The sequence below is a fragment of the Pelobates fuscus genome, chromosome 13 (assembly GCF_036172605.1).
Source record: "Pelobates fuscus isolate aPelFus1 chromosome 13, aPelFus1.pri, whole genome shotgun sequence".
NCBI lineage: Eukaryota > Metazoa > Chordata > Amphibia > Anura > Pelobatidae > Pelobates > Pelobates fuscus.
Window position 1 is genome coordinate 21,366,936 of NC_086329.1, and position 27,707 is coordinate 21,394,642.

General features: G+C 45.3%; 1 protein-coding gene across 7 annotated transcripts in view; it reads left to right on the forward strand.

The window, feature by feature from the left end:
- NRXN3 (neurexin 3) overlaps nt 1–27,707 on the forward strand; it is a 532,717-nt gene that overhangs the window by 13,652 nt on the left and 491,358 nt on the right. For all 7 annotated transcript variants that reach the window (XM_063439595.1, XM_063439596.1, XM_063439597.1 and 4 more), the window contains exon 2: nt 18,082–19,019. In XM_063439595.1, the coding sequence (XP_063295665.1) occupies nt 18,311–19,019 (709 nt within the window). In that variant the 5' untranslated portion in view covers nt 18,082–18,310. The remainder of the gene's footprint in view (nt 1–18,081; nt 19,020–27,707) is intronic.

The following is a 27,707-nucleotide window of genomic DNA, read 5'->3' on the forward strand; positions in this document are numbered from 1 at the left end:
AAAATCCCTCTCAAAGGTCTGATTGGTCAGAGGGCGACCTCTGACCCCAAAACATGCGTGCGCGTTGACGTTGTGACGTCACGCGCACGTCAGTATCAACTTCGGGGGCGGAGCTAAGTTTAGGCGCGACCACGCAGTCAGCGCCATTTTGGATCCGGGCGCGACGGTCGGAGGATGCGGAGAAGCGGCTGTCTGCTCGACGGTGAGCAGGTAAGCTCGTGCCGTCGGCTAGACTGTGCCGGTCGGACACAGCTTTGCCACGCGGCGATCCGTCAACCGCAACATGGAGTAAATTATAAAAAAATCCTGTAGTGACAGTAAAACGTATGTTCAAAATCAAAAGTCCAAGGTGAAGTCTTATTGACAATAATATGTGTGAGCCTGACAGGGTTTGCTCGTATCCTCGGGTTTGTGTACCATCCAGATGCTCGGAACCCAGGGACATATAAGAGAAAAGAGAGGCTCCAATAGTGCAATACATTCAGAATAAAATATAGCTGAGTAAAAGGAAATCCAAGTGGCCTACTCACATGCAATAGAGCTAAAACCAGTTCTAGTATGGTGCGCTTGCAGTGGATTTTGATCCCCCACTTTAGGGATATCGATGGGAGGTGTCAGTCAGCAGATATCTTAGCAGCAGGGTATATGTAAAGTTAAAAAAGTGCAACAATAGTGCTCTCTGTAGAAAAAATAAAATTAACCAGGAGTAAAAATAAGTAAGTTGTACATTTACCTGAGCACATAGCCCACTCAGTATAATCAGCATAGGTGGTATGATCCCCACCTGGGATACTTAGTGAGGTCCTCACTGGAAAGATAAAATCGGGATGCCAGGTAACAAAAGAAAAAAGGTATATGGCACAATCTATATGTAATAAATGGCCAAATCCTTTATTGTTACAGAAAATAATAATAAAATTAGTCCACAACGCGTTTCACCCAGGGTTGGGCTTTATCAAGTGTCAATAATAGTATCAATAATCCTTTTTTGTATATTTTACTCAATTTTTACTGTCCTTTTTATCCTTATTTTACCCTTTACCCCTTGGCGCACCCTATTGTTTTATATTTCTACGAATACAATCTTAACCGTTCCAGAGCCAGCAGTCAAATATAGTTACCCAGCCTTGCCTTGGTTTTGGTGGGAGAATAATTATGTGTGTATGTTTTTATTTCTTTTTAATATGAAATAGAGCTAAATGTCCACGAAAGAATTAAAAACTAATAGGTAAGGCAGATATTGATATATTTTATGAAAACAATAGCCTGCATTATTTCCTAGTGTAACTTTGTTAATATTAAATAAGAGTCCGCCATGCATTAAAAACAAACAAACAGAAGAGTGAGAGGTGGATACATTATCATAAAAGTCAATAAAGTTTTCTCCAATATATAATTTTTGTTTGCCGTCCAACTTTGATTTAATTGATTGTAAGACTAAGCTTCCCGTTTCAAAACCAATCACTGTTACAGCATCTATTGACAGTTTAATTTTCCAACTTAGCTGCTCACCTCCCCCTGCAACTGCGTCGGAAAATTAGAAAATAAAACTGATGTTTCTTGGGAGCATTAAAAGGGGTATTCACTGAACTCCAAATAAAGGCAAAATTAGCCAAACTGTTACTGTAGCCGATTTGAAGAATTTTCCAGAACAATTATTTTTACCATTGTTTTGCCATTCTCAGTTGATTCTCTAAAATTCAATTGATGCTCTCAGCCAATGATTGGTCGGCAGAATCGTCATCCGACTCTGCAGAATCTCTCTGCACTCTGCATGCCACAGCCAGCCTTAAGGAGGCTATGGACCTGGCAAGACCATCGCAAAACTATTTGCCTCGTTAATGGGAAAAACAGCCAGGGTACTCATTTCATTATAATTACTATAACAGGAACATTCCAGTGACAGTGTTTATTAATTAATTGTTTATTTTTTAAATTTAGTATGTATATCAAGAAAGAAAACATGCATGCATTTTTTTTTCTGCAAGTTTTGGGGGAAGGGAAAAGCAGCTTTTAAAAGCTGCAGACTTTGCAATCCCTCTCTTTTTCCTAAGGAGTACACAAATCAGAGGCTTCTCAGTCAGTAGCCTCTGCACTGGAGGCACGAGAGGGCGCATGCATGTGATCACATGTTTCTTATGCTTCTTAGCGAGCTGAAAAGGGTGGAATGGCAGGCTATAGCGTAGCATGCTTGTCTCTTCCTTTAGCGCTGTGGAGCTAACAAAGGTGGAATATACCTCCCTGGCTGTCTAATTAACAGCTAGCTGGTTGTTTTTGACCCAGTTATAAAAATGGCAATTTCTATTAAAATCTACAGTTTTATAAACTGTCCAGGAAATGAGACTCCTAACAGAGCAATTCAGCAAGCTGTAGTGCTTTATGTGTCTGAAGTGCTCCTTTCAATTGCCTGGATTCCAAAATTGGCAATCATAGTTTTATTTGTTAAGGGCAAGTAATCACACCTGTTTCTATAAAACAGAAATCTTTTTTTTCTATTTGCACAGAAATCTTTCATCCTGCCCAAGTAGTACCTGGGAGATGGGAGATGGGGGATAGTTTCAGATCTATACAGTCACACTCGCTAGTTTACTCGACCCACTATTATAAAAAGGGACCTTGAAACTTTAAGATGCCTGTATTGGGGCGGGGCCTGACCTGCAAGCCGATCGGTCGCATGGCGGAGGAGCTCCCGATACACATGCTGCCTATAAGGAGAATACTCACCGCTACTAAGCGAGAAATCATGCCGGGAGTTGCTACCCAGGATGGGGGCACCCTGGCGAACCCGAGGATACCAGATCCGAGTTCCTCCTGCAATCCTGAACCGACGAAGGCGGGCTGCGGCCTGCGGCGGACGGAGCTGAGGAGAGACGGCCGCTCTCCTCGCCTGAATGCTGGGGGTACCGAGCTCTTGCATACCCGCTCCCCCCCCTCAGGACCGGTGGGGGTGATCCCGGTCCAACCACCCCTGGCACCAAGGCTCATCCAAGCACAAAAAGCGACACTCAGCGGGTCACCCGCAAAAGCAGGGACACACACTATGGTGGACGCCACGTGTGAATACAACGGCACATTATGGCACTTCACTTGGGCACGTCTTGAAGCCATAATCGACACCTTCTGGGAGAGCCTGGAGAGCGGACAGCAACAGGCCGCAGACCCGGCGAACTCGCCTAACAGAAAACCCAAGGACTCCTGCTACAGCCATTCTGACAACCCCCTGGTACAATCTCAAAGATGGCGCCGCAGACGGAGACCTCACCCGCGCGCACGCAAACCAACACAACAGAGTCACACAGTGAGGCCAGCCCGAAAAGACCCAAGGGCCATCACCGGACCCAAGGCATGGCAGAGAACCACAACGCTACCACCAGCAAGTGGGCTTACCACACCGCATCGAGCACAGCCACGGCCAAAGAGCGCCCCACTCACCCGGCCGAAAACACTGTATACCGGCAACATCAACACAGACCTGCGGGAAGACAGGTGGCCGAGCAAAACGATGGCATCCACACCACCCCACCCTGCTCAACCCCTGCGGGACACTCAGGCATACCCAAAGCTCTCCTATAAACGAGGCATAGGCTGACAGGGCACCCACACCCCAGGAGAGGGGAGAGGCCCTTACACATTGCCTCTGCTGATAAGGACGCTGCCCAGACCCTACCACAGCCTCCACAACTGAGACTGGCTTAACACTTAAGTAACTGACAAAGTTTCAATGTGCACCATCTTTCTTGTCTTGTTCACCCAAGTTTAGCAATTGTATGTCACTGTTAGCCTAAATGTACTATGCTTTGCTGTCCACACTGGGCCATGTCACCTGCTACTCACGTCTTGACAGGCCAGCTGCCAGGCACTCTCTTGAGCCCTACTACCATTCTCACACTCCCTGTTTATAAGCGTGTAACATAAGCTATTCAACCTATTTTACTTTCTTCTAGTCAATCGTATTACCTAAGCAATCTCTAAATATAAAAAATTGTGCTTGATTTCGCATGTACCCATATGTTTCACATGTCTTTTAAGCGTTGAAGGAATGCCTTTGGGGTACCTTGCAACAACATGTTATCAGCTTATGCACAACAAAAATAAAGAATTAAAAAAAAAAAAAAAAAAAAATTAAAAAAAAAAAAAAGATGCCTGTATTGACTGATTTTAAGCACCAAATTGTTGGTTGTAACACTTCTTTGATCTCAAAATACAAAAAATGAGTAAGATAAAGCCTGCACATATTATAGCGTTATTCTCAAAACTGTGAACTTTAGTGAATTGAATATTTATTGTAAAATTAGTGCTAAAATAACTAAACTGTGAGTTTGTTGAGCAAAGCAGAGCAATAGTTCCAAGTTCTCAATGCACACGAATGATCCAGGTATGATCAGCATCTCCTTTGTAACAGAATTTAAAAAAATGTTTGCACCCTGGAATGTTGGTGTACCTTGAGAACTAGGTTTAGGAACCACTTGACAACAGCAATGTCACATCAGCCTAGTAATACCACACATTTCGAGTTATGAAAGTGGATATTTGTAAGATAACTGACCGTCTCCTAACTCTGAAACTTGTTAACAGCTTTGCTGTATAAGCTTAGTGCACCAGTAACTGCCCATCCCATTCATAATTGTTGCTTTTCTGATTTGTTCTTTTATAAGCCAAATGTGGAAAAACGACACACAAAGTGGACACAAGCTTGGTATCAAAGTATTGACTTCTATCCTTATTCACAGTCCAATCCAGTGTTTTGTAAATGAAACAACTGTGTTGGCTCCAACAAGTGCCCATACTAGATTTAGTGTTAACAAATGGAGATTTGGTATCAGATATTACTGTAGGTGAAAGTTTAGGATCCAGTGATCATCAGTCAGTGTGGTTTAATATAAGAACAGTGACTGAGTCACACCACACAAAAACAAAAGTTTTAGACTTTAGAAAAAAAGACTTTTCTAAAATTAGAATATGTGTAAAGGAGTCATTATCAGACTGGAGCAATTTAAATGGAGTCCAAAAGAAATGGGATTATTTAAAAGTTGCACTACTGAAGGCAACAGAAAATTGCATTAGGCTTGTCAGTAAAAGCAAAAAATTCAAGAAACCACTGTGGTACTCCGCAGATGTGGCCAAAATAGTAAAAAACAAAAAGTTAGCATTTAGTAATTATAAAAAAACCCAGAGTGAGGAAGACAGAATGACCTATAAGATTAGGCAGAAAGAGGCTAAACAAGTTATAAGAGCTTCCAAATCACACACAGAAGAGAAAATAGCACAGTCAGTAAAAAAGGGGGACAAAACTTTTTTTTAGATATATAAATGAGAAAAGAAAAGTAAAACAAGGATTAGTCAGATTAAAAACAAAAGAAGGAAGGTATGTAGATGAGGATAAAGGTCTAGCTGACTGCCTCAATGAATATTTTTGTTCGGTATTTACAGATGAAAATGAAGGAAAGGAACCTCAGTTAAGAAAAAGGATAAATGAGTCATTTATTACACGTGGGTTTACAGAGGAAGAGGTTCTATTTCAACTGTCAAAAGTAAAGACAAATAAGTCAATGGGACCTGATGGAATACACCCAAAGCTATTAAAAGAGCTTAGTGGTGTACTAGCAAAACCATTAACAGATTTATTTAACCAATCATTGATAACAGGAGTAGTCCCAGAAGATTGGAAGTTAGCGAATGTTGTGCCCATTCACAAGAAAGGTAATAGGGAGGAGTCGGGCAACTATAGGCCAGTAAGCCTTACTTCAGTAGTGGGGAAAGTGATGGAAACCATGTTAAAGGATAGGATTGTTGAACATCTAAAAACACATGGATTTCAAGATCAGAGACAACATGGGTTTACTTCAGGGAGATCATGCCAAACTAATCTTATTGATTTTTTTGATTGGGTAACTAAAATTATAGATCAGGGTGGTGCAGTAGACATTGCTTACCTAGATTTCAGTAAGGCTTTTGACACTGTTGCACATAGAAGGCTTATCAATAAACTACAATCTTTGAGTTTGGATTCCAATATTGTTGAATGGGTAAGGCAGTGGCTGAGTGACAGGCAACAGAGGGTTGTAGTCAATGGAGTATATTCGAAGCTTGGGCTTGTCACCAGTGGGGTACCTCAGGGATCTGTACTTGGACCCATTCTCTTTAATATTTTTATTAGTGATATTGCAGAAGGTCTTGATGGTAAGGTGTGTCTTTTTGCGGATGATACTAAGATATGTAACAGGGTTGATGTTCCAGGAGGGATAAGCCAAATGGAAAATGATTTAGGTAAACTAGAAAAATGGTCAGAGTTGTGGCAACTGACATTTAATGTGGATAAGTGCAAGATAATGCATCTTGGACGTAAAAACCCAAGGGCAGAGTACAGAATATTTGATAGAGTCCTAACCTCAACATCTGAGGAAAGGGATTTAGGGGTGATTATTTCTGATGACTTAAAGGTAGGCAGACAATGTAATAGAGCAGCAGGAAATGCTAGCAGAATGCTTGGTTGTATAGGGAGAGGTATTAGCAGTAGAAAGAGGGAAGTGCTCATGCCATTGTACAGAACATTGGTGAGACCTCACTTGGAGTACTGTACACAGTACTGGAGACCCTATCTTCAAAAGGATATTGATACCTTAGAGAGAGTTCAAAGAAGGGCTACTAAACTGGTTCATGGATTGCAGGATAAAACTTACCAGGAAAGGTTAAAGGATCTTAACATGTATAGCTTGGAGGAAAGACGAGACAGGGGGGATATGATAGAAACATTTAAATACATAAAGGGAATCAACACAGTAAAGGAGGAGACTATATTTAAAAGAAGAAAAACTACCACAACAAGAGGACATAGTCTTAAATTAGAGGGACAAAGGTTTAAAAATAATATCAGGAAGTATTACTTTACTGAGAGGGTAGTGGATGCATGGAATAGCCTTCCTGCTGAAGTGGTAGAGGTTAACACAGTAAAGGAGTTTAAGCATGCGTGGGATAGGCATAAGGCTATCCTAACTATAAGATAAGCCCAGGGACTAATGAAAGTATTTAGAAAACTGGGCAGACTAGATGGGCCGAATGGTTCTTATCTGCCGTCACATTCTATGTTTCTATGTTTCAAATGTAATTTTCCACTTCTCTTTAGTGACAAGTTCCTGGTAAAAGCAAACCAAAAGCTTCTTATTAAAAGAGGTGGAGGGAAGATGTAAGAAGCAGGGTGACACTGGATGAGAGAGAGCCGAGGAGCAGGGTGGCACAGAGTGGGGTGCAGCTTAGCACAGAGTGACAGAGATATCCAGGAAGTGCGATGGCACTGAGCGATGCTGCAAAGGAAGTCCATGGTGGCCGATGAATAAATACTCTGAAAGTTTGAATGTTTGTACGAGAACAGTTTGTCTCGGCCAGGTTTCAATTACAAAATGTGGTTAAAGTCAAATGGTTTGTAAATCTTTCTGAATATCAAATGTTTAGAAATCACTGTCTAGACCACAGGTGTTTTAATCAGTTATTGTGCACCTTCAGTGGTCTAGGTCAAATGCTGTGGACTACATCGACCATAAAGCTCTTACAGCCACAATGCTGGCAAAGCATCATGGGAGGTGTTGTTCAAAACATCAGAAGTGGCAAAGGTTGCCTACCACTTGTCTAGGTTTTCTGAGCGGTCCATTTAGAACAATATCAGTCTTTAAGCTTTGGGAAATAATGTGGGCTGGCTTCGGGATATCAGTGTATGCTATACATTGTATTCACTCAGGAGGCATAGAAGCAAGACAGCTTTTTCCTGGCAACCCCTCCCCCACCCTACTCGCCATGCCAGCAAGTTCACTGCCCGATACAAAATAGTTTGTTCGTCTCATGCCACTGCACCGCAAGATCCCAGAAAGAGTGTGTCCTCTTACTATGAGAGGATCAACTTCCACCAGTCATAAATAAACAATATCCAGCAGAACAGGCTCCGATTACTTCACCTAATACAATGTTTCATGCACCACAAACCTATATCTGCACTTATTGGAACCCCAAAGTATTGCTTGCCCTCTGTAAATTAGCTTGGGAGCCTTGCTTCATTACATCTGGAAGCTGGCTATTTCCCCTGCCCCTCACTGACCAGTAGCTAGTTATTTTCACTGACCAGAAGCTAGTTGTTTCCACTGCCCCTCACTGACCAGAAGCTAGTTATTTCCTCTGCCCCTCACTGACCAGAAGCTAGTTATTTTCACTGACCAGAAGCTAGTTGTTTCCACTGCCCCTCACTGACCAGAAGCTAGTTATTTCCTCTGCCCCTCACTGACCAGAAGCTAGTTATTTCCTCTGCCCCTCACTGACCGGAAGCTAGTTATTTCCTCTTCCCCTCACTGACCAGAAGCTAGTTATTTCCCCAGCCTCTCACTGACCAGAAGCTAGTTATTTCCCCTGCCCCTCACTGACCAGAAGCTAGTTATTTCCTCTGCCCCTCACTGACCGGAAGCTGGTTATTTTCTCTTCCCCTCACTGACTAGAAGCTAGTTATTTCCTCTTCCCCTCACTGACCAGAAGCTAGTTATTTCCTCTTCCCCTCACTGACCAGAAGCTAGTTATTTCCCCAGCCTCTCACTGACCAGAAGCTAGTTATTTCCCCTGCCCCTCACTGACCAGAAGCTAGTTATTTCCCCTGCCCCTCACTGATCAGAAGCTGGTTATTTCCACTGCCCCTCACTGACCAGAAGCTGGTTATATCCTCAGACTCTCACTGACCAGAAGCTAGTTATTTCCTCTGCCCCTCACTGACCAGATGCTAGTTATTTCCCCTGCCCCTCACTGTCCAGAAGCTAGTTATTTCCCCTGCCCCTCACTGTCCAGAAGCTAGTTATTTCCCCTGCCCCTCACTGACCATAAGCTAGTTATTTCCCCTGCCCCTCACTGACCAGAAGCTAGTTATTTCCCCTGCCCCTCACTGACCAGAAGCTAGTTATTTCCTCTGCCCCTCACTGACCGGAAGCTGGTTATTTTCTCTTCCCCTCACTGACTAGAAGCTAGTTATTTCCTCTTCCCCTCACTGACCAGAAGCTAGTTATTTCCTCTTCCCCTCACTGACCAGAAGCTAGTTATTTCCCCAGCCTCTCACTGACCAGAAGCTAGTTATTTCCCCTGCCCCTCACTGACCAGAAGCTAGTTATTTCCCCTGCCCCTCACTGATCAGAAGCTGGTTATTTCCACTGCCCCTCACTGACCAGAAGCTGGTCATTTCCCCTGCCCCTCACTGACCAGAAGCTAGTTATTTCCTCTGCCCCTCACTGACCAGATGCTAGTTATTTCCCCTGCCCCTCACTGTCCAGAAGCTAGTTATTTCCCCTGCCCCTCACTGTCCAGAAGCTAGTTATTTCCCCTGCCCCTCACTGACCATAAGCTAGTTATTTCCCCTGCCACTCACTGACCAGAAGCTAGTTATTTCCTCTGCACCTCAGTGACCAGAAGCTAGTTATTTCCTCTGCCTCTCACTGACCAGAAGCTGGTTATTTCCTCTGCACCTCAGTGACCAGAAGCTAGTTATTTCCTCTGCCTCTCACTGACCAGAAGCTGGTTATTTCCTCTGCCCCTCACTGACCAGAAGCTAGTTATTTCCCCTGCCCCTCACTGACCAGAAGCTAGTTATTTCCTCTGCCCCTCACTGACCAGAAGCTAGTTATTTCCCCTGCGCCTCTCACTGACCAGAAGCTGGTTATTTCCTCTGCCCCTCACTGACCAGAAGCTAGTTATTTCCCCTGCCCCTCACTGACCAGAAGCTAGTTATTTCCTCTGCCCCTCACTGACCAGAAGCTAGTTATTTCCTCTGCCTCTCACTGACCAGAAGCTAGTTATTTCCTCTGCCCCTCACTGACCAGAAGCTGGTTATTTCCTCTGCCCCTCACTGACCAGAAGCTGGTTATTTCCTCTGCCCCTCACTGACCAGAAGCTGGTTATTTCCTCTGCCCCTCACTGACCAGAAGCTACTTATTTCCTCTGCCTCTCACTGACCAGAAGCTGGTTATTTCCTCTGCCCCTCACTGACCAGAAGCTACTTATTTCCTCTGCCCCTCACTGACCAGAAACTAGTTATTTCCTCTGCCCCTCACTGACCAGAAGCTAGTTATTTCCTCTGCCCCTCACTGACCAGAAGCTGGTTATTTTCTCTGCCCCTCACTGACCAGAAGCTGGTTATTTCCTCTGCCCCTCACTGACCAGAAGCTAGTTATTTCCCCTGCCCCTCACTGACCAGAAGCTATTTATCTCCCCTGCCCCTCACTGACCAGAAGCTGGTTATTTCCTCTGCCCCTCACTGACCAGAAGCTGGTTATTTCCTCTGCCCCTCACTTACCAGAAGCTGGTTATTTCCTCTGCCCTTCACTGACCAGAAGCTAGTTATTTCCTCTGCCTCTCACTGACCAGAAGCTAGTTATTTCCTCTGCCCCTCACTGACCAGAAGCTAGTTATTTCCTCTGCCCCTCACTGACCAGAAACTAGTTATTTCCTCTGCCCCTCACTGACCAGAAGCTAGTTATTTCCTCTGCCCCTCACTGACCAGAAGCTAGTTATTTCCCCTGCCCCTCACTGACCAGAAGCTAGTTATTTCCTCTGCCCCTCACTGACCAGAAGCTAGTTATTTCCCCTGCCCCTCACTGACCAGAAGCTAGTTATTTCCCCTGCCCCTCACTGACCAGAAGTTAGTTATTTCCTCTGCCCCTCACTGACCAGAAGCTAGTTATTTCCTCTGCCCCTCACTGACCAGAAGCTAGTTATTTCCTCTGCCCCTCACTGACCGGAAGCTAGTTATATCCCCTGACCCTCACCGACCAGAAGCTGGTTATTTCCTCTGCCCCTCACTGACCAGAAGCTGGTTATTTCCTCTGCCTCTCACTGACCAGAAACTAGTTATTTCCCCTGCCCCTCACTGACCAGAAGCTGGTTATTTCCCCTGCCCCTCACTGACCAGAAGCTAGTTATTTCCCTTGCCCCTCACTGACCGGAAGCTAGTTATATCCCCTGACCCTCACCGACCAGAAGCTAGTTATTTCCCCTGCCTCTCACTGGCCAGAAACTAGTTATTTCCCCTGCCTCTCACTGACCAGAAACTAGTTATTTCCCCTGCCTCTCACTGACCAGAAACTAGTTATTTCCCCTGCCCCTCACTGACCAGAAGCTAGTTATTTCCTCTGCCCCTCACTGACCAGAAGTTAGTTATTTCCCCTGCCCCTCACTGACCAGAAGCTAGTTATTTCCTCTGCCCCTCACTGACCAGAAGCTAGTTATTTCCCCTGCCCCTCACTGACCAGAGGCTGGTTATTTCCTCTACCCCTCACTGACCAGAAGCTAGTTATTGCCACCGTCTTCTCACTAGTCAAAGCTGGTTATTGCCACTGTCCCTCACAGACTGGAATGACTAGTTCTTGCAATTGCTATTTACTGACCAAGAGCTGGTCATTGGCATTGCCTGCTATTTAAATTTATTCTCGGTAGCAGAGAACCAGTTATTGGCACTGACATTTACTGGCACAGAGGTGGTTAATGCCATTGCTGTTTAGTGGCAAAAGCTTGTTTTTGACACTGCTTTTTACAGGCTGAGTCCGGTTGTTGGAGCTGCTTGTTAAAGGCAGTAGTTGGTTGTCTCAACCCTACAGCCGATGGCCATTACTAGCAGAGAATGGTTCCTGGCACTAATTGTTCCTGGCAGGGACTGGGTATTGTTAGCCCTACCTGTTAATGACGCTAATGAGTTATTGCAACAATCTGTTATAGTATATAATAATAGTAGTGTTTTAGTGTATAGTAAAACAACTTGTAGGCGTATTGTGATACTAAAAACAATGAAGAGGGGGCTCTAAATAAAGTAAAATAAATGTGTATACTTATCACAAGATAAAACATAAATGTGTCTCCATCAAAGCACGTTCTTGAGTAAAACATTTTTTTTTTTAAAATGCATAATAAGTAAATCTGCTTTGTGCGTCGGCGGGTGAGTTGGTCATTGGTAGCTGGTTTGTCTCCTGGAGTGGAATAAATTTCCTTGTGATTTGATATGGTACACTCTCCTTGTTGTGTCTGTTGCTGTACATACCTCCTCTCTGAGTAATGGGATATTCTGTATTCATTTTAACTCCTGGAAGTATATCTCAACTTGTAAAAGAAACCCCATATATACTTTCCAAGTGTCCTCCTTTGAAAGCAAGATCCCTCTGTTCCTCGTTTGTATGAGCTCTGAATGTTTGGTATGTATGAGTGTGTCACAGCTCCACAGCAATGAAACTCACATTAAATTATCCGTATTCTGAAGTAAATATAACAATATTTTTGCTGTTCTATTAAGTCACTTTCCCCTCATCTGATCTCAGCCAACACCACGCTCACACCTTCCAAGACACTGTTAAGAACGTTGGTATGTCAGATACCCGTTCGCTTCCGGTTTCTCCCGAACTGCTAAAGGCTGAGTGATTATAGCTCGCAGTTCGGGTGTTGACTCAGACGTTCTCCAGAATGCAATGCAGCATTCAGTAATTTCTCCCAGTAAGCAGACACATAGCCAAACATCAGCCTTTAACTAGATGAAGGGCACAATAGGAATTATTTTTTACAAGCCATCTGGCCTTATATGCCGGTCCCCATGCAAGGGGCACTCCCCCTGGAACTGAGAGTAGATTACAGTACATACATACACACGATGAAAAGAAGCAGGCGTTTGCGAAGTTGAGCGGAGTTTGGGAAGTCGAGTGTCCGATTTAGTTCCAGACACTCGACTACCAAGTCTCGCTGCCTCTTGTTCGTTGTGTGTCTATCAGTGAGTGAGTGTATGTCTGTCAGTGAGTAAGTGTATGTCTGTCAGTGAGTGAGTGTATGTCTGTCAGTGAGTTTTTGTGTTTGTGTGTCAGTGAATGAGTGTATTATTATTATTATTATTATTATGATATTTATAGAGTGCCGTCAAATTCCGCTTTACCATGGGTGGACAAACAGACATGTAGTTGTAACCAGACAAGTTGGACACACAGGAACAGAAGGGTTGAGGGCCCTGCTCAATGAGCTTACATGCTAGAGGGAGTGGGGTAAAATGACACAAAAGGTAAGGATAGTATTTGACTTGTGACAGTTGCAGAAGAGGAATCAGTTGGGAGCTATTAACAGTTTATTTGATACGCTTTTATGAAGAAGTGGGTTTTTAACGATTTTTTGAAGGAGTGGAGACTGTGTGAGCATCTAACGGAGGAGGGAAGCGAGTTCCACAGGAACGGTGCAGCCCTCGAGAAATCTTGAAGGCGAGCATCAGAGGTGGGAGTACGGACAGAAGATAGACGTAAGTCTTCAGCAGATCGTAAGGGCCTAGACGGGACATACTTGTGTATAAGGGAGGATAGATAGGTGGGAGCAGCATTATGTAGCGATTTGAAAGCAAGAACCAGAATTTTAAATTGAGCTCTATATTTTATAGGAAGCCAATGTAGGGACTGACAGAAGGGTGAGGCATTGCAGGTGCGGGCGGACAGGAAGATGAGCCTCGCCGCTGCATTCATTATGGACTGTAACGGCGCAAGTTGGGAGCACGTAAGACCATTGAGTAGCGGATTACAGTAGTCAAGGCGAGAAAGGACAGTGGAATGGACCAACACCTTAGTCGCATCTGGCGTTAAGTAGGGGCGGATGCGCGCAATGTTTTTGAGATGGAAATGACGGGATTTGGCGATAGATTGAACATGAGGCTTGAAGGAGAGGTCGGAGTCAAAGAGAACACCTAGGCAGCGAGCCTGCGTGGTGGAGCTGATGGTAGCACCGTTGACTTGTATGTCTGTCAGTGAGTGTGTGTGTCTGACAGTATGTGTCTGTCAATGAGTAAGTGGCATGAGGGGGCAGCAAAATGGATCTTTGCCTAGAACGGCAGAAATCCTTGCACCAGCCCTGGGTTTGTAGCGGCCAACACAGGTGCCTCGCTCAGCACTGCTTTGAGTTTCTGGAATGCTGCTGCACACTCCCGGGACCATACTACCTGTCTGGGAAGCGACTTCTTGGTCAGGTCTGTGAGAGGTTTGGCCAGGGCGCTGTACTCGGGGACGGTAGTAACCGGCGGTCCCTAGAAACGCTAATACTTGAGTTTTGGTCCGGGGCTGGGGCCAATTCGCAATCGCTTCCACGTTCGCTGGTTCAGGCCGCTGTTTCCCTGATCCTAATCTATGGCCGAGATACTGTACCTCGGCAATGCCTACATGGCACTTCTCTGGTTTCAGAGTGAGACCCATCGCCTGAATTTGCGTGAATACCATAGACAAGTTGTAGCGGAGTGCTAGTTTAACATAGACTTTTCTCTGCTGGTATTCCAAGAGTTACTCAGGATCAAGTAGGTTATCATAAGAAGATCAGCATAAGCAGTAAATAAAGTAATCCATGAATATCCCATCACCTTTCCCAATAACTGGACGACACTCAGTATCAGGAGCAGAACTGAATTTTAATGCCACACACTCTGCTTTTATGCAATCCTCCCATGCAAGGGAGACACCCACAGAAAATTAGGAATTACCCAATCCCTAGCTGGTTACAGTGCACAGGTTCCCTCCCCTTAGCCTGGGAGATAACACAATTATCTATACATTTGAAACACACATTTTTACCCAATTCCTGCATGTACTCCAAAACCATCACTTACACCCATAAATTACATATCCCCTGATAGCCCCGATCTGGGTGAGCAACATACTGAAAAATCATCCAGATCGGTTCAGGGGTGAATTTCCTGGAGGTCTTCGTTATACCGACCGCACACAAGGTGTTAGGCCAAAGAGAGTTCCATGTGTTTTGGCCTTGTGGTCGGTCTCCGTTTGTGAGGTGAAAAGCACACAATTGTTTACTATACTGGGCTCTGCCTGGGTTTGGATGATTCCCCTCGTTCGTGTGAATCCTTTCACCAAACGCCGTTGCGTTCGTATGTTTTCCCACGAACGGGTGGAAGTATGGAGGTCCCTGCGGTGTTTGGAGTTGTCGAGTGTCCGATTTGGGTTCCAGACACTCGACGACCAAACACCGCTGCCACCCAGGGAATCCATAGTCCGTTCGCGTAATTGTCAATTGAGGTAAAGTGAATAAAGATAGGGCAGGTCAATTAGTGCCACGCTCCTCTCCGGGGTGGCCTGGTTGTTCGGTAGTTTGTTCGTTTGTCGAATGGCATAGCTTCAGATGGTTCCAAGTAAATTCTTACCGAACAACCAGACGAATGACACAGCAGATAGTGGGTTACTTGGTTCTTTTCTAAGTGTACTGAACCGTGGAGGATGGAATAAAATACTTTAACAATTAGGGGTAGGGACAGCCAACAATAAAATACTGAGTATTAACACACAGTCCGCTACACAAGTGCTTCAGGTGGTCTTCCCATGTGCTGCTGTAGATGGCTATATCATCTAAGTAAACACATACAAAGTCCTGTAATCCGTCTAGGAGTCGGTCAGCCATCCGCTGGAACGTAGCTGGGGCATTCTTCATTCCAAACGTCATAACCCGAAACTGGCATAGCCCGAATGGGGTGACGAATGCCGAATTAGGGATGGCTGCCGGGTCCAGAGGGATTTGCCAATACCCTTTGCACAAGTCTAGGGTAGTCAGGAAATTCCCCCATGCCATGCGATCGAGCAGTTCGTCGATCTGAGGAATGGGGTAGGCATCTGCGACGGTCCGTTCGTTCAACTTCCAGTAGTCAATACAGAAGCGAGTTGTGACGTCTCGCTTCAATACCAGCACTACCGGTGAAGCCCAAGGACTCTGCTAGGGCTCAATGATCCCTAGTTCCAACATCTCCTGAATCTTTTTCCACATACCTGTCCTAACCGCTTCATGAATATGATTGGATTGTTGCCGTTGGGGGGGTTTCTACCTGGGTCTCTACTCAATGGACCGCAAGCAGAGGTGTACCCGGGTACAGGGGAAAATAATTCCCTGAATTCCTGAAGCAGTTGAGTGGCCACAGCTTTTTGAAGGGGGTCTAGCTTCCCCCCTAGCCTGACCTGCTCTACCGTACATGGGGAGGTAGTGAGCAGGTAAGGCAGGGGTAGTCCCTCACTATCCTCTGTCGACGTGGCACATATAGCTGCCACATCCTCTACTCGCTCAAAATAGGTTTTCAGCCTGTTCACATGAAAAGCTCTTCTGATCCTTTCATTGGAACATTTCCCTATGATGTAGGTGGTGTCGCTTATCCACTCCACTACCTTAAACTGTCCCTGCCATGCTGCCTGAAGCTTGTACTTTTTAGACTGTTTGAGGGCTAATGCTTTCTGTCCAAGCTCCAGGAATCTATCTCGGGCACCTGTATCGTACCACCCTTTCGGCTGTTGCTGAGCCATTCGCAGGTTCTCCCGAACAGAGTCGGTTAGTGCCTGCAACCGGTCCCTAAACTCTAGTATGTATGGCACGATAGGTATCTCTCCTTCTCCTGTATTACCATCCCAGTGCTTCCTTATGAGGTTCAGGGGTCCCCGTACTTTTCTCCCATATAGAAAAATCACCCAAATCGGTTCAGGGGTTTAGGTTTTTACTGGGAGTCCTAATTTGATCGACCGCATGCATGGTTCTATGCCCAAAAATAGTTCCACAGCTTCAGAGGTAGCGGTCGGTCTATTTCAGGAAGTCTAAAAAACGAACAAATTCTCAAACTGTTCCCCTGGCTCATAGGTAGCGTTTGCTTCCCTAATTCGTGAGAACAAAACTGCCGAATAGCGCTCTCCTGGCTGGTCGGTGAAAAGAAGAAGGCGTTCGTGAAGTTGACCGGTGTTCTGGAAGTAGAGTGTCCGATTTTAGTTCCAGACACTCAACGACCAAGTTCTGCTGCCTCTTTTCATGCGAACAAGATGTCCACCACTTTCTCCAACACGTGGCGTTCGGCTTTACGAACGGCGGCCACACAGGGAGAGCCGGGGGGTGGTCGTTTTTCTGTAGTTTTATCTACTGAACAAGAGAATATAAGGTGAATTCCCCCCGTCCACCTCACCGGATATATAAATGGTTAAAAATCCTTTAAACACTTACTTGATTCCAGTGTCAATGTACCTTGGTGCTGGATTGGCTCCTCCTCCACTGATGTCAACCTACTGCGCATGCACTGTGAACGCTGTGTGTTAGGCCTTTCCAATTACAAGGCATTGACTCACTGCTTTTCTATGTTGTTGTTTTTTCAACACACTGGACGCAGGAAGTGCCTCAAGTGGCTGTCAGGGTTAAGGATGAGATAAAGTGGTCTGGGTGCATATAGTGTCCCTTTAAGGCCCAACTGGAATAATAACTGACTTGGAGATTTTAACTAGTTTGGCTATTGTGGCTTTAAATTTGACTTAAATTCACGTTGAATTTGCCATGTATTTGTAGCAAGATAGCTTTAATAAAACACTTCCATGGATGCTTCATGTATTTTGTATGTAGAGCATAAATATTCCCAGCATGCAACTTCCCCTTATTTGACAGGCTGCTAATTTTTATTTTTTCATTTTTACTGAGGTTTCAAAAAAAATATATTCAAAGAGTAGGAGGTTGTGTAGATGAGAATCTGAATTGGTCCCAGGATAAGTCTCATTGCAGGTAGAATGATATAATATATATATTCTTCTTCCTGAACATGAGAAGGTGGACAAATACCAAGGACTGAAAGAAGAACTAGAAAGGATGTGGAAAGTGAGGGCAGTAGTAGTCCGAGTTGTGATAGGAGCAGTCGGGGCTGTGACTCCCATGTTGGGGGAGTGGCTTCAACAGATTCCAGGTGGGACATCTAAGATCGCTGTCCAGAAGAGTGCACTTCTAGGAGCAGCTAAGATACTGCTCGGAACCCTCAGACTCCCGGGCCTCTGGTAGAGGACCCGCGAATGAGGAATAAACATACCACCCAAGAGGGGTGAGAAAATCAATTTAGAGTATATATATATATATATATATATATATATATATATATATATATATATATATATATTATCCACTACAAATAAAGAGTGTTAATGTTCTTCCATTTAATATGTTTCTGGTGAAAGTTTATCTTTTTGTTATAGAGGACAGAGATCAACTGATACAGTATTGCTGTAGCTCATGGGCTCTTCCAAATACTAACTCATTCTCTTTAATTCTTAGGTAACATCAGTTTTGAGACTAATAATCTACATACGAAGGCTGAGAACAGTTTCATCACAATCTCGTGTCCTCTGTAGTTCTTGTGAGAAGTGTGTTGGACAGCTTGAAAAGAAGGGTGGCTAGCCGTGGTTCATTGTGTGTCCTGTCCTCCCAACATTTTCCTTACACCTCAGGTCGCGTCATCCACAGTTCCTCAGCTCTGCTTCTTGCTTTTCTTTCACCGATCACCATGACTTTTGGCCACCACTCCCTCAGTTTCTCTCTGCAGCTAAGTTTTCTCCTTGGATCCATCTTGAGCCTGAGCTTTGGATTAGAGTTCATGGGCCTTCCCAATCAGTGGGCTCGATACCTTCGTTGGGATGCCAGCACCCGCAGTGATCTCAGTTTCCAGCTCAGGACCAACGTCTCTACTGGTCTCCTCCTCTACTTTGATGATGGAGGCATTTGTGACTTCCTGTGCCTTTCACTGGCAGATGGTCGCGTCCATTTGCGCTTCAGCATTGACTGTGCAGAGACCGTTGTGCTGAGTGACAAAAAAGTGAATGATGGTGGTTGGCACTTCCTGATGATTAGTCGGAATCGACTGCGGACCATCATGGTTCTGGATGGGGAAGCCATACCTGGAGAGGTCCGTCCACAAAGACAGCACATGAATATTGTCAGTGACCTATTTGTGGGTGGTGTCCCAGGAGATATTCGATCTGATGCGCTGACACTCGGCACTCTGAGGGATATACCTCCATTCTCTGGATACCTTCTTGACCTTAAGTATGGCAACTCTGAGCCAAGGTTACTGGGGAGTCAAGGGGCTCGGTTGGATCTGGAGGGACTATGTACTGAGAACCCATGTGAGAATGGAGGAACCTGTCTTCTACTGGCTGGGGAACCCACCTGTGATTGTACGGCCACTGGATATGGGGGCAAGTTTTGCTCAGAAGGTAAGAAGGATGTCCTGGCAAAGACATTGCTTATAGTTTCTTCTTCTACCTGTATTTTCCTTGTGTCTTCTGTGGCAATAAACCTACTTCCCTTTTAGAGCTCATCTCTAATTCTTCAGACACTGTATTCAGGTTTGTAGTTTAAAGAGCAGATTTCATTATAGCTAAAGTACCCAGTTAGTGATTTCAGACAGTATGTATTATAAGAAATGTTTCTGTCTCCTCCTATTTTACTGTCTGTGAATTCTTCATGTAAGATGATGTGCCACATATCTGTATGTTAACCTTGTATTTTCCTTCTCAGGTGATTGGTAGAATAATTTAACACGGAATGTTTTAATTTCCATTTAAAAGGCTCCTGGGCTTCATCAGTGGTGATGCCCTGAAGTCATGTGGGATCACCTTCTGTAAGAACAGCTAGCGGAGACTGGTATTCCTTTAACCCTTTGAGTGCCGCAGCAGCTAACTACAAGTGTAAAAGCACCGCTCTGGGAGTTAATTGGTTAATCACCTGTGACTGTTTGTTTTTAATAATGTTGTTTCTCACTGACTTATTTCCTTCTCTTAAAGAGGTTTTTAATGCTTCCACGTGCTATCAGATTAATGAACAACCGGAGCACAATGCATGGTAACACTTGCTGTGTTTTTATTCCCTGCAAACCTTTGTTTGGCAACTCACTAAAGATTGGAAGTCAGCACCAGTATCAAAAGACTAATTGAATTATTGACCACAAACTGATTTGAGTTTCCAGAGGCTAACCGCTACCTCCCACAAACAAAGTCAACTTATTAAGGGTTCACTGGATTGCATTTATAATACGGCCCCCATAAATAAAGTAGGACGCAACAAGACCACCTAGTTACTGGTGAGAGCTAAATAGCATAATGGTTTCCCCTAAAATAAAAACAACCAAAAAACACTAAATGGGCATGCTGAGAACCAAACATTTATCAGAAAGGACTTGACAAGTAACCCCTTCTTCTTCCATGTCCTTCGGGAGAGGTGGAAGGTAATAGTTACATAGTTGACTAAGAGATCCCATAGCCCACACATGTAAGGACCAAGGGACAGCTAGTTCTCTGATTTCGTTTCTGCTAGGGACAGTGGTTCCTCAAGCCTGCTCTCCCTAACACAGTGACCCCACCCCCCAAGTATAGCACTGGGGATCGCCTAATACAATATGGTAATGGGTCGTCAAGATCCTATGGCAGGGGTACCCAAAAGGTAGATCGCCAGATGTTGTAAAACTACAACTCCCACGATACTTTGCGTGCCTTTAAAATGCATGACAAAGCATTATGGAAGCTGTCATTTTAAAACATCACGAGATCTACCTTCTGGTCACTCCTGCCCTATGGCAACGATCCCCAAGCCCATAGCCTAACTCATAACACTCATTTTTGTGTCTTATTTTCCTAAATGTAATGCCTTCATGACAACCATCAGTTTTACAGTTTTGTTCATGAAACTGACACCCAAAAAAAGTAAGCCGCTGTGTGATGATACATTTGTCATTTAGACATAAGTAGTTAAGTAAAAAGTTAAAAGAAAAAAAAAATTGAGTTGTGTGTTATGAGCACACACACAAACATTGTATGAAGCTAGTGTCAAATTCTGTGTGTCCCCCTCCCTAACATCCATGACTGCATGTTTAGAGCCTGCATATAAGAACAGATGAGGTTCCTGTTCTGCTAAATCAGACTCTTCTCTTCTCTTTTTTTTCCCTGAAAATCCCCACAAAGCCCCTGTATCAAGCACCGTAATGCCCCTCAGCCCCATCTGGTGAGCCTGGCATTCCCAAGCATGCCGCACTGACCCCAATCACACGATTAAGCATCCTGTATCTCCCGCACCGGGAATATTAAAGCTCCATTATATATTTTTAACCCCTTTTTTTTTTTTAGGTGTTTGTTATACCAAAACAATTGTTACATACTGACCAAAGGAACAAGCACAGTGATCATGTCCCTGGCATTATTATTGGAAGCCCCAGGATAATGAAGATTAGGGATTTGTTTGTAATGAGGTCAAACCCCCCACTCACGTTACTAAGGCTTCACTAAAGCTGCGGAGGAGGAGGATTCGGGTAATCAGCCTCTTTGATTAGATGATTTTAGGTTTGCCGTACATTGTGTAATTGCTTTAGCTTGGAAGATACGACTCTATTTTGGACTAACACCCACTGCTCCCCCTGAACCCTTTAACTACAGCTGGACTTGATTCCCAGGCAGAACTTTGTACCTTGTTTTCTGCCTAAACTGAACCGATAGATGTTAATCCATAAAATAATAATTTGTTTTTCATCCTATCATATACAGCTGTAGTCTTAGTGGAGTTTAATAGGACTGTATATGTGCGTTCTTATGGGGTCTAAGCACAGTTAGACAGGGACGTATCAGTCTGAGTGTTGTTAAATGGGACAATATCTGTGTACATCTAAGTGGAATCAGATAAGGCAACATTTGTATATTCATGTTATCTAAGCGAAGTTAGATGGGGTTGTATCTGTGTGTTCTACGGTATATATTGTAAGGATTCGTGAGTGAGATGGGCAGTAGCTTTTCACAGTGTAGCCAGATACACTCAATGTAGTTGGATAGGGCAATATCTGTGTGAAGTGCATGCATGGATTTGAGCAGGTTTGCATAGGTTGAGTTATGAAGAAACCGCATATATGGTGTGTAATCAGAGGGTCTAGGCAGAATTTCATGGGGCTGTACCTGTGCTTTGTGTCCTCTGTGGTTTGAATGTAGTTAGATAGGGGTCTCTGAGTGGGTATCTGATGGAGGGGGTTTGCGTGGAATTAGATGGTGCAGTTTTCAAGTGCATTGGGGGTTTGAGTTAGATGGGGTAGTACCTGAATGTATTCAGATTGATAAGAATAGAGTTAGATTTGATAGTATTTCTTTGTATTCGGGGGACTTGAGTGAATTTAGATGGGGTATTATTGGTGTCTATTTTATAACAGTCTGAGCTGAGTTAGATGGGATTGCATGTGGAACAGATTTTTTTTTGGTGGTGGTGGGGGGTGGGGGTGGGGGGTTGAGTGGAGTTAGTAGATACTGTACTTTATCCTGGATGTTTAAGTGCAGCTGGATTGGGCAGTATATGTGTATGTGGGTGTCTGAGCTGTGTTAGATAGGGCAGAATCTTTGTGTTTGAGGGGAGTTGATGGAATTAGATAGAACCGTTCCCAAGGCAGCATTCAGGTGTGTGCGTTGGGGGGTCTTGTTGGGTAAAGCAGTGTCTGTGTGTAGGTTATCTATCTGGTTTTAGCATAATTAGATGGGAAGGTATTAACGGACTCAGGCATACATTAGATGGGGCAATAACTATGTGTATTCAAGTGGTGTGAATTGAATTAGGTGGGGCTGTAACTGTCTGTATGGATTGGGATGGGTTAGTATGAGCATAGTTAGATGAGGAAATATCTGCGGTTTCTAGGGGGAGGTGTCTGAGCTTGTTTGATCTGGCATTATCTGTGTCTGTCTATACACTATTTTATTGGGCAGAAACACTCTGTAGTGTATGTGCGGGGTGGGGGGGTTGAGCTGTGTAAGATCATGGGACTGTATCTGTAAGAGTTAAACACTAAACTGAATTTTCACAAATTAAATTTGAATGGCAAAATTTGCAAAGCTTAGGGCTCAATTGCATGTTTATCGGCAGTTTACCTTTTATTAGTTCAAATCTATTACATTACCACCTTTGGAGGATTATAAGGTGCTGATAAATATTGGTTTGAATAATATAGAATTTTTGAAAAATATGGAATAATGTATACATATACCTAGCATTGAAAATTTCAGATTTGGAGGTTCAATGACATTTATCAAGGTCATAATCCTCAATAAATTGAAAAATGCTGTTGATAAATGCTATCAGCACTATCAACCAGCATGCAAATAGTTTAAAATAGCCTGTCATTGTCAGTATGTTCCCCTCTTTAATATAAGGGGAGTGTGTTACTTCTCCCAGGCCCTCACTCACCATGCTGCCAGTGGCTGCTTGTTGTAATAATAAAACTATCTACCGTATTTCTGCCCCAACACTTCTAACATAGCGGAGGGACCTGGGATAGGGATCCCCCCCCACACAGTGCCCCACTCATGGGCATTAGGTGAGATGTTCAAATTAAAGAACAGATGGTGGACAAATCACTGATCATCCCCTCCCCCTCGTCCAGGGCCGGACTGGGAAAAAAATTAGGCCCGGGCATTTTTCAATCAGAGCGGCCCCCTAAGAAGGGGGCGGGGCCAGAGAGGGTGTGTTTTGTCATCACTAATGACAAGCACACCCCCTCTCAAAGTGAGCAAGTTGGTTCAATGCGCAGAGCCGTGCTGAAGAGCTCTGGCATTAGAAAAAGGCTTGCGCTGTGTTTGCTTTTAAATTGTCTCTGGTGTCTCCACAAGTGGGATACCAGAGGACAATTGGGCCAGGAAAGTGTATGGTGCATGTGTTTGGAGCCTGCTTGTGAAATTGCGTGTGTGTAGAGTGTGGTGTGGTATTGTGTAAATAGGTCAATTTCATTTGTGTTTGTGGTGTAATATGTGTGGCTAGGGGCTGTTGGTAGTGTGTGTATAGGGGGCATAGTGTTATAGGGGATGTAGCGAGTGTGTGCATACAGGCTGTAGTGTGTCTGTGTGTATAGGTGACGTAGTGTGTGTAGGGGTTGTAGAGAGGGTGTGTAGGAGATCTAGTGTGTAAAGGACCCAGAGTGTGTATAGGAGATTGTGTGTGTATATATAGAGGATTAAGAGTGCATATAGGGTAAGGGATCTAGCGTGTATCTGGAGCGTAATGTGTGTGGTGGTGCAGTGTGAGGGGTGCTGTAGTGTGTGTGTGTGTGTGTTTGTGTGTGTCTATATATATATATATATATATATTTAGACATATTGTATGTGTGAGGGGCGCAGTGTGTGTGTATTTAAGAGGGGTGCTGTGTGTGAGGGTGTTTTTATCTGCCGTCACATTCTAGGTTTCTAATTTTCTTTGTCTGTTAACTCACTGAGGGTTATTTTATATATGTGTATGTGTGTGAGCGGGGGTGCGGTCTGTCTGAGGGTGCGGTCTGTCTGAGGGTGCTGTCTGTCTGAGGGTGCTGTCTGTCTGAGGGTGCTGTCTGTCTGAGGGTGCTGTCTGTCTGAGGGTGCTGTCTGTCTGAGGGTGCTGTCTGTGAGTGAGGGTGCTGTGTGTGTCTGAAGGTGATGTGTGTGTCTGAAGGTGATGTGTGCTGAGTGTCTGAGGGTGCTGTGTGTCTGAGGGTGCTGTGTGTCTGGGTGCGCTGTGTGTCTGGGTGCGCTGTGTGTCTGGGTGCGCTGTGTGTCTGCGTGCGCTGTGAGTGTTTGGGTGCTGTGTGTGTCTGGTTGTGCTGTGTGTGTCTGGTTGTGCTGTGTGTGTCTGGGGGGGCTGTGTGTGTCTGGGGGGGCTGTGTGTGTCTGGGGGTGCTGTGTGTGTCTGGGGGTGCTGTGTGTGTCTGGGGGTGCTGTGTGTGTCTGGGGGTGCTGTATGTGTTTGGGTGCTGTGTGTGTCTGGGGGTGCTGTGTGTGTCTGGGGGTGCTGTGTGTGTCTGGGGGTGCTGTATGTGTTTGGGTGCTGTGTGTGTTTGGGGGTGCTGTGTGTGTTTGGGTGCTGTGTGTGTTTGGGTGCTGTGTGTGTCTGGGGGGGCTGTGTGTGTCTGGGGGGGGCTGTGTGTGTCTGGGGGGGGGCTGTGTGTGTCTGGGGGGGGCTGTGTGTGTCTGGGGGTGCTGTGTGTGTCTGGGGGTGCTGTGTGTGTCTGGGTGCTGTGTGTGTCTGGGGGTGCTGTGTGTGTCTGGGGGTGCTGTATGTGTTTGGGTGCTGTGTGTGTCTGGGGGGGCTGTGTGTGTCTGGGGGGGCTGTGTGTGTCTGGGGGTGCTGTGTGTGTCTGGGGGGGGGGGGGCTGTGTGTGTCTGGGGGGGGCTGTGTGTGTCTGGGGGTGATGTGTGTGTGTGTGAGGGGGCTGTTGGTGTGATTTGTTTTAATTTAAATATTTTAATTTAAATATATTAATAATTATTTTTTTTAAAAAATTTATATATATTATTAATAATTAAAAAAAAAAAAGTTATATCCCCCCCTCCCTTCTTACCTTTAGCATGGGAGGGGGGGAGCCGTTCTGCCTGCGAGGAGCCGTTCTGCCTGGGGGGGGGTTCCTTTCTGCAGCTTCCTTCCCTGGTGGTCCAGTGGTGAGAGTGAACTCTAACCTGCCGGCTAGAGTTCACTCTTGCGAGATCTGAGCGTTGCCGCGATAACCGCGGCAACGCTCAGACCTCGCGAGAGGACCCGGCGGAGCTGCTGAATTGAGCTCCGCCGGTCCTCTCTGCTGCCTCCCTCACACCCCACAGCCGGCGTCCGCCTGTCAGTGTCTCTGGGCCGGTGAGGGAGATCTTTGATCTCCCCACCGGCCCATGGAGGCTCAGAGCAGGGCCAGCGCTCGGGTAGCGCGCTGGCCCTGCTGGGGCTGGCAGGGGAGATCCTGTGATCTCCCCTGCCGGCCTCGGCCCCACGGCCATCGCGGCCCACCGGGCATTTGCCCGGTGTGCCCGATGGCCAGTCCGGGCCTGCCCTCGTCCCATGCCTCCAACCGTGGCCAGAATGTGTAGGCTATTAAAATTATAAAAAAAAGTGGTGGGGACATCCTAGTGCCCTCACTGCCACACAGTGGGGACAATTATTTACATAATAAACAGGGGGATTTTGTGTTCCTACCATCCCTATGGTCAGTGTGTGGGGGCTCTTATATATAATATTACCCAGTAGAACCTAATGTCCACCTAGCCTCCACCCATATACTGGTGGGTGCTCTGATATTTAATGTTATCTGGGTTAAACCTTATGCCCCCTATGACCCACCCATAGTCAGGAGGTGGAGGCTATTAAATGAGCAATAAACTGAGGGACCTAATGTCCTTCCCCGGCATCATCCATACGTGGCAGGTGGAGGTTATTAATTTAATAATAAATGGGGGTGGACTAATATCCTCCTTGCTCTCAACATCAGGTGGGGAAGGTGATATAATTAAATATACAAGGGGAGGACTTGCCATTGTCCATCCCCACAATTGTCACCCATGTCCCCCCCTTGTGGATTGGGGTCCTCAAGCCACTAACCACTCCCCAATTTAAATACCTGCAACCCCCCCTCATTCTTATAATATGGGTGAAGGCTGGGGAATACAAGTCCCCTCCCGTTAATTTTCATTAGAGCCCGTATCCGCTGCCTATTTGTTATTGCTGTTGGGAGACATAAGGTTGCAGCATTTATTTTAATTAGGGCCCCCACCCGCTGACCAAGTCTCCAGTATATTATTAAATCATATGTCACTAGTTTAGTGCAGAGGGAGACACACAAATATCCTCTTGCTTTTTTACTGTAATTGATCCTACCCTGGCCACAGGTGGGTGCACGGTGGTTGATAGTGACCTGTTCACTCCCGTTCTTTAAAGGAACGCTATAAAGTCAGGAACACAAACATGTATTCCTGACCCTATATGTATTAAAAACACTATCTAGCCCCTTGACCCCCTTGCCCTCCTAAATATAGTAAAATGTTACCTTTATTCCAGTCTGCTGGTGCTTTCTCTGCCTCGATCCACCTCCTTGGCTGACATCATCAGATGTGATGATCTCAGCAAATCACAATGCTTTCCCATAGGAAAGCATTGGATTGGCTGAGATTGTAAATTATGATGATCTCAGCCAAGGAGACGTACCAGGGGCGGAGCCATCCGCATCTCTTCATAGTGATGCATTGAATCAATGCATTTCTATAAGGAAATTTCAGTGTCTCCATGCAGAGGGTGGAGACATTAAATGTCAGTGCTACACAGTGTGCAGCACCGCCCCAGGAATCACCTCTAGTGGCCGTATGAGGAGTATCTGCTGGATATGTTCCTAGGCTGTAATGTAAACACTGCCTTGTCTCTGAAAAGACAGTGTTTACAACAAAAAACCTGCAGGGACTGACTATATTCACCAGAACAACTACATTAAGCTGCCACTTTAATTTGAAGCACTCACCCGATTCCTGTTCCAAGTCGACCCTGTATATTAAAAGTAAATATATTTTTACAGTAACTATTTAGCGAACATGCTACCACCTACTGGCGAATAACGGCATGGGGGATGTGTAAAAAGATTTATTTGATATCTTTTTTTAATGGCTAACTGAGCCAGTCATTATAAAAGGCAAATAAATGGGGCGGGGCCTGACAGCTAAGATGGCCGGTCGCACAATCCAAGAGCTCCTGTACTAAAGAACATAATCGGGCTCCTACAGAGTGACTTACTAACGATGGCAAAAAACGGTGCCCGGGGATCGACCCAGAACACCATGAGACACAGAATGGTACCGGTCCGGTTCCAACCCGACGCAGAAAATCCTGTGTCGACCATGCGGCCCACATCAGAGCAATGCCTGAGGCCCGGGGGAGTCGGACGATCACCCGGCACAGGACACAAGCGAGACCTCCAAACAGCCCTGCTACCCCCCCCTATGGACCGGCGGGGGATATCCCGGTCCTCGCTGGGGGCGACTACCCCCACAAAACTGCCTGACAGTGCGACAATGTGTAAAGCAAAACGTGGAGGGCGAGGCCAAAACAAGATGGCGGCACAGTTGCAGCCTACAACACAGCACCCACTTACTGAGCCACCTAAGTGTACA